Below are 7,264 nucleotides of genomic sequence, written 5' to 3' on the forward strand. Positions count from 1 at the left end.
AAATTGTCTTTTCAGTGGGAGGGAAAGAATTTGGAACTCAACATTTGAAAAAATAGAATGTTAAAATTGCTTTTTGACATGTAATTGGGAAAAAAAGCCGAAAAAGCCAAGTCCCAAGTCCAGGCAACCCAGTATTAAACCAAGAGCAGAAATGGAGAATCTGGAACGAGGCCGTCCTCTTATGCTGCCAGAACGAACGAGACCCAGTACATCCAAGTAAGGCCAGTGGCAAAGCCAGAGGACGACGCTGGCGAGAACCCCGGGAAGTCTCAGCCTGAGTCTGCTCCAGTGCCGGGCTTCTCGAGGCTCTACAAGCATGGAAGCAGTTGCTACAGAACACATTTATTAAGGGAACATGATTTCCACTGTCAGTGTCAATAATGAGGGGGGTGCCAACTATTAGCTTCTTTCTGGGGAATCCGTGGCTTGGACAAATCAACAGAAAACACCATGAACAAACAGCACAGAGCTGATCAAAGGGCATTTCTGGGGTGGGGTGTGGGAGGAGATGAAAAAGGACCAATAGAGAGATGGCCACACTGCCCCCCTCTGACTACGTTTGTCAGGGAGAAAGGACTCCTGGCCCAGACGGAGCCAATGGGGGCCCCCACTTGCTGGGGGTGGGTGCAGGGGGCTTGCCTGCTGCCTCAGTGACTTGGGAGACAGGCCAGTCCTGCTGGTCCAAAAAGCAGCTGCCACCAAGTCCTGACGCTTCCTGGGCTGAAGAGGGGAGGGAGGGATTTCTTAAGAACCGCTAAAGGGAACCAACAGCAGGTCATGAAGTAGCCTTTGGTGATCATCTGTCCCTGACAAATCCAGTAACTAAAGCCAAGAGACTGCAATAGATAATTTTATTTTCTAATTAGCCCAGGGCCCAAACTCAGGGCTTTCTTCCCTTTTTGCGTAAAGACTGTCCTTCTCCTGAAAAGGCAATGAATCGGCCTCCAGCTTCCTCCTAAATGGGAAGGGAAAGGATCAAAGTTTGAGTAAATCCCCCGCTCTCCCCAACAGCCTGAGCCCCCCACCCCAGTGATCAGACTTACTACATATTACCTCATCTAGCCCACCCAAGGCCCCAGGGAACCCTCCCCTCCCCCCATCAGCCCTGAGTTGGGAGATCAGGGAAGTCTTTGAAGAGGAGGCCTTCAAGGAAGAGAAAGGTTATGAGAGCTGGGGGTAAGCAGGGCCTGAAGTCCAGCTGGGTAGGAGACAGGAGAAGGTATGTCTGGGGGAAAGCCTATGTCCTGACTTGGGAGGGGAGGGCCAGACTGCCACAGGCCTTAATGACAGGCAGAGGAATCTGCAGCACATTGCTCCAAAAATCATTCCAGCCACTAGAGTATCTACTATGGCAGGTCCTGAGGGAGATGACACACCAAGAAAGGGGCCGTTGGCCCAACCACTGCTCATCAGACACAAAGGATTTTGGTATTGTCTGTTTACAACCGTGGGATGCCCCAACCTTCCTACTGCTGGGCATGCACTTGACCCCAAGTGGGAAGGGGCTGCATTGGAACTAATGGGTTTCCCTTCCTGAGGGAGTTTCCAACCAAGCCTAGAGACGGCGGGGAGGGGAGGTGGTCACTTGTGGGGGATGTCCTGCTGATGCACAGACCAGCTGCAACAGAGGTCTCAGAGTGCCTCCCTGCTCCTGGAATTCTGAGACTGTGTGGCCAACAGGCTCTATTCCCATTGGGCTACCCTGCCCTGGTGTCTGGTGCCTGGGAGATCCCTAGCAGCATCTGGGCCCCATGGCACCATGGGCAGTAGAGGAGCAGTGTGCCCGATGCTTCACTCCCCAAAATTGTTCCTAAATCTAGGTGATGAATAGAGCACCAGCCCTGGAGTCAGGAGGACCCGAGTTCAAATTTGGCCTCAGACACTTAACACTTAACTAGCTGCGTGACCTTGGGCAAGTCACTTAACCCCAACTGCCCTGCCCTCCCCCCTTCAAAAAGCAAAAAAACCCAAACAAACAAAATAAATCTAGGTGACATCATCTGTCAGAAGCACGCAGGTCAGCTGTCTTCTGGTGATAATTATACCCATGATGAAAAGGGAAATCCTTGAACCACTTGCAGGCAGACTATTCTCATGTTGCAATTCTGGCTTGGACCATTTCAAATGAAGCCTCTTAAGCCAAGGAGGAGGGAAATACACCCAAAGCTCGGGTGGAGATGCCCAGACGGGCAGTGGTGATGCGGAATCCTCTGACTGGACTCCAAGTGCCTTGAGGGCAGGGATCTGTCTGAGCTTAACTTTCTGCTACCCGCAGTGACAAAAGGGACATTCCAGACACGGTTTGTAAAAATACCGTAGACTACAGATTTAAAAGGACTATTCATTCTGTTCGTTTAACCCACAACCCTAGTTTTTCTTGTCCCCACAGTGCAGAGTCCAGCCTTCCTTCCTCAGAGGTCAGTGAGCCCCATGGTACACGGGCCAGGTGCCTCTGGGTGCCCTGAGCCAGGGACCACCTCCTAGCTTATGGAAATGTCTGCATTGCCCTAGTCTAGACTTAAACGCTATGAATTTAGTCCCCTTCTTTCCTCTTTATTGTAGATACTTACAAAGTCCAACAGAGCTGGGCTGTCAGGTTTTCAAAGCCTTGGGTTCTAGCCTCAACTGCACCCTCTGCCCATGTTCTCATGCCCTGAGGGTGACCACACCAGCAGAGCCCAGCTTGGGCAGGCCCTACCCATGCTGGAAAGGCCTTGAGAAAAGCCCTAGCCCCAGACAACAGTGTCACCTGAGGACAGACCCCACTAAGGAGACAGCTGAGCGGCCACCTGCACTGGGGGCAGACCGCAGGCCCATCTTGTCCCAGACCTCAGAAGGGACTGCAGGGAAAGAGAAGCTGTTTGGCTTTTTCTTACCCCTGGCCCTGGATCAGACAAATAAGAACACATGCAATCAACAGAACGTCACAAAATCAGGAACACTTACCTCTTCAACTTTTTTGACCATTGGACGTGAATTTCGAATGAAAGTGATCTTACCAAGCTTAAAGTCATAATTAGGAATTCCTCTGGAGAAAGGAGGAGGAAACACTAGTTAAAGAAGCACAGCCCAACCATTCTCCCTCTGAGGCCCGAGTCCCTAGTGGTCCCCAGCCCCAAGGATGGACGGGCTCTTCCCATCTGTGGGGGGTGGAGGGTCGGCTTGCTCTTTGGCGCATGGGCTCATCAGAGCCTGGGGCAGAGAAGCGGCTTCTCTGATTCCAAACCACACTTGGCAGGGAATCACACCCAGGTGGTCTGGCCCCCTGTGAAATGAATCATCCTGGATCCCTGGCAAGCCAGTCTGCACAGGCTGGGTTCATCATGAGCAAGAGACTTGGCTGCACCTCCCTGGCTTAGTCCCTTCATCTTTCTGAGCCTCAGTGTCCCCATCTGTATAATAGGGTTCCCATACCTCCCACTGCATGGGACTGCTGTGACAGGATACCTGGGATGGGGCCCACACGTTACAAAAAGCCCCCCACTGTTCAGACGGTACAGCAGCAGCTCAGAAGGCTGCTAAGTCAGGACTGATCTTTCCAAAGAGCCTGGGGCCCAGAAGAGGCCAGGGACCCAGAAGAGGCCTGAGGCCCAGAAGAGGCCTGGGGCCCAGAAGAGGCCAGGAACCCAGAAGAGGCCTGGGGCCCAGAAGAGGCCAGGGACCCAGAAGAGTCTGGTGCAGGACGATGCCCGGTGCCAGGGAGGCAGAGCCTGTGCACACACTCACCTTTTAATGTCTCCAGGCTTAATAGGGGAAGGACTGGGTTCTATGCCTTTCTTCTTCCCGTCCAATCTGTTTCCAGAGCCAGAGAAGGCCTAGGAAAGCAAAGTGTTGTGAAACACTCATTGCCAACACATTCTACATCAACAGGTACTTATTAAGTATGGTCCTCAGGCCAAGCCCTGGGCTCGGTGTTGAGGACGTGGAAAGGCCCCATAACGCAGGGAGGTAGAGGGGAGGAGGGCAAGTCTTCCCGGCCTGGGGACAGCGGGAGGAACAGCCTGGAGGCCTGCCTGGCCAGTCTAGAGAGGGTAAAAGGGAGTCACCAAGACCAGAATGGTAGACTGGATCCAGAATGGGTAGAGCTTCAATTAGGTGTTTGTATCTAGTCCTAGAGGGGACAGGGAGCCACAGAAGGTTACATGCAGAGTAGTGTAGAAATGCAGACAGCAACTGCATCAGGAACAGCACCAGCAGCTGTGTGCACGACGAGAGGGTGAAGCCTAGAAGGTGGTTCATCAGGCAAGAGGGGATGGGAGCCGGCCCTAGGCTGGAGGCTATGTGAGCAGAAAGAAGGGGACAAATGGGAGTGATGAAGGCAGACTCAACGAGACTGGGCAGTGGTCCAGTCATGGGAGGCTCAGAAGGAGGGGGCAGACTGTGAGTGCAGTGGTCTGGCGGGGTGAGTGGACGTGGACAGGTATGACATGGGAGAACTGTGGTCACCGAGATGTCTGTGGCAGCCAGGCTGGAACGTCCAGCAGGCAGCAGGTGACCCTCAGGACAGCACCACGTCCGACATGTTTCCTTGTGCAGATCCAGAGACTGAAGCCACACCTTTCCCACTGGAAGGGATCAGAGCAGGTCTGGCTGTCCCTGAGGGACAGTGAGGCAGTGAGCCAGTTCAGATCTGGCCCCTGCCCCGGCTTCAGTTTCCTCATCTCTAAAGTGGGCATGTAAGAGCACCCACCTCTCAGGGTTGTGAGGACAATGAATATTTATAAGTTCTTAATAAACCTTAAAGCACAGGTGGCTAGATGGCGCAGTGAATAGAGCACTGGCCCTGAAGTCAGGAGAACCCTCGTTTAAATCCGGTCTCAAGACACTTGACCCACTAGCTGTGTGACTTTGGGCAAGTCACTTAACCTCAACTGCCCTCCAAAAAGCAAAAAGAGCAAAGCAAACCTTAAAGCACTACTTATACGCCAACAAGGAACAATGTCGCTGCTATTTAGTTTTGGGTGTGTCCTGCTCTTTGCTATTCATTTTCCAGCTCATTTTCCACAGATAAGGAAACTGAGGCAAACGGGGTGAAGTGACTTGGCCAGGGTCACACAGCTAGTAAGTGTCTGAGGCCACATTTGAACTCAGGTCTTTCTGCCTCCAGGCCTGTGCTCAGCACTGTGGTGCCCCCTAGCTGCCCAAATAATAACAGACCTTTGAACTCAAATGTTTAGGTTTGTTGCTGATGGGACATGGCTAAGGCTAAAAGCAACTGTGTGGTGGGCAAGGCTCCAGTGGCAGACTGAGGCCCGAGGCCCAAGGCCCCTTGTCTCATTGGGGGTGGGGCTGGTGCATGAGGGTGGGGGTCTTTCTACCAGAAGAAGCCGGTGGGGACCCAAGGGCCCTGAACCATGGAGAGAGGAGGGCACAGAAGCAGCGGGGGGCATGTCCTGCCCTGCAGAGCTGGCCAAGGGCCCTCCACCTGTCCCACTTCCCCGAGGGCAGAGCCCCGGCATGGTGTCTTCCCGCTGCTGGTGGCATTTTTATTTCCCTCTTCTCCCTGCTGGAGGCCTTTGTGGGCACTCCCTGGGGCACAGCATCTGGTTCATTTGGGCTCCGAGGTCACACAGCAGCTCCTCACCTGCCTTGCCTCCACCAAGGTCCTCTCAGGCCCCCTCCCTCTGCCGGCTGCCCTGACCTCTGGCTCACACCAGCAGCTCTCCAGCTCAGTCTCCCCACTCCATGCTGACCAGCTCCCCCACACCACATAAAGGAGCGGGACTTTGTCCATCCGTTTCCTGGTAACATGCTAAACAAATGGCTTCACTTCCCACACCCATGAGGAGCTGGGGCCTGCATGGATGCTGGGTCGACAGTCTAAGGAATCCAGGCTCCGAGGCCAAGGTGAAAGGCAAAGCTGGTAGAGCTGGGCCTGGGCAGCCCAGAAAGTCTGTGCCAGGCAGGCCATGAGAGGACGTGCTAGGGCGGAGTCTCCGGGGACCAAGATGGCAGGGCCAGGAGGGACTTGAGAGGAGCTCGTCAGGGGCAGGCCCATGACTTGGTCTGAGGTCTGCCCACACACACCCCAGCATCCCTCATTCCACGGCTTTAAAGACAAGTAGGAAACAGGACTTACCCGGAACCCGAGATCTCCAACGTAGCCGCTGTGGTCGGCTTCCACATCCTGGGAGAGCAAAGGAAAATGACAGTGATTCATTTTCTTGCACCAGCAGCCACCCCCGCCCCAAGGCCTTCCCTGGGAAATGCTCTGAGCCCGGTCACAAGGTCTGCTGGCTTAGGAAGTCACCAGGCACGATAGCACACCAGGGATGGCCGGGCAGCCTGGCCCCCACTCACCGCTGTCTCTTCGTGCTGAGCCTGCCGCTCGGGCTCCTTGTAGCCCAGGGGGGCGTCAAAGTCAACCTGAAGATCCAAAAAGGAGAAAGACAGTCCTGAGGGGCAGGTCTGAGGCCCTCAGTCTGCCCCTCTTTAGAATGGGTCTTCCTGGCTCCCAGCCCCTTCCAGCAGCGCTTAGTGTCCCACGTCAGACAACTCTGGGGACCTTCCATGAGTGGGAGGGCATTCCCTGCACGCCCAAGACAGACAGATGAAAGGCAGAGGATGGAACCTTTTCTCCCCATCTTTGCCGGCTCAATTCCTACCTGGCTTTTAAAGCTGCTGGCCACTGAGATTTCCCGGACACCCACCCTCCCCTCATGGTCACTAACTAATGACAATGTCTGATTCTACATCTACGTGAGCTTTATATGGGGCCCCCCGACCTCCAATCCAACACCTGACAGGATGTTCCATGAGGGAACAGCTGAAGTGATGGGAGGGAGACAGCTGACAGGGCCCGGGAGAGAGGGTGGGCAGGGAGAGGTGAGACTGCCTGGTCCCTGTGCCACCCCCCTGGGAGAGGGTGGGCAGGGAGTGGCAAGACTGCCTGGCCCCCGTGCCACCCCCCTGGGAGAGGGTGGGCAGGGAGTGGCGAGACTGCCTGGTCCCCATGCCACTGCCCTGGGAGAGGGCGGGCAGGGAGTGGCGAGGCTGCCTGGTCCCCATGCCACCCCCCTGGGAGAGGGTGGGCAGGGAGTGGTGAGACTGCCTGGTCCCTGTGCCACTGCCCTGGGAGAGGGCGGGCAGGGAGAGGTGAGGTCACCTGATCCCTGTGCCATCCCCTGGGAGAGGGTGGGCAGGGAGTGGCGAGGCTGCCTGGTCCCCATGTACCTCTCTGGGAGGAAGGGATCCAAGGTTTTCCCATGTTCCTGTTAATTGCTTGGAGGGAAAGGGATGTGTATATGTTGAGTTTTGGAGGGAG

General features: G+C 55.0%; 1 protein-coding gene across 1 annotated transcript in view; it reads right to left on the reverse strand.

Moving 5' to 3' along the window:
* Window positions 1-834: 834 nt before the first annotated feature.
* The window catches only part of UFD1 (ubiquitin recognition factor in ER associated degradation 1), a 24,632-nt gene continuing 18,202 nt past the window's right edge, over window positions 835-7,264 (reverse strand). The window contains exons 8-12 of the mRNA XM_069100823.1: window positions 6,301-6,366; window positions 6,080-6,127; window positions 3,727-3,815; window positions 2,947-3,028; window positions 835-955 (exon numbers count right to left, since the gene is read on the reverse strand). Of these exons, the coding sequence (XP_068956924.1) occupies window positions 881-955; window positions 2,947-3,028; window positions 3,727-3,815; window positions 6,080-6,127; window positions 6,301-6,366 (360 nt within the window). The 3' untranslated portion in view covers window positions 835-880. The remainder of the gene's footprint in view (window positions 956-2,946; window positions 3,029-3,726; window positions 3,816-6,079; window positions 6,128-6,300; window positions 6,367-7,264) is intronic.

Source organism: Petaurus breviceps, unplaced genomic scaffold (assembly GCF_028583685.1).
Source record: "Petaurus breviceps papuanus isolate PSGF00001 unplaced genomic scaffold, PetGlider_PUasm1.0 428, whole genome shotgun sequence".
In the NCBI taxonomy this organism is placed as follows: Eukaryota; Metazoa; Chordata; class Mammalia; order Diprotodontia; family Petauridae; genus Petaurus; species Petaurus breviceps.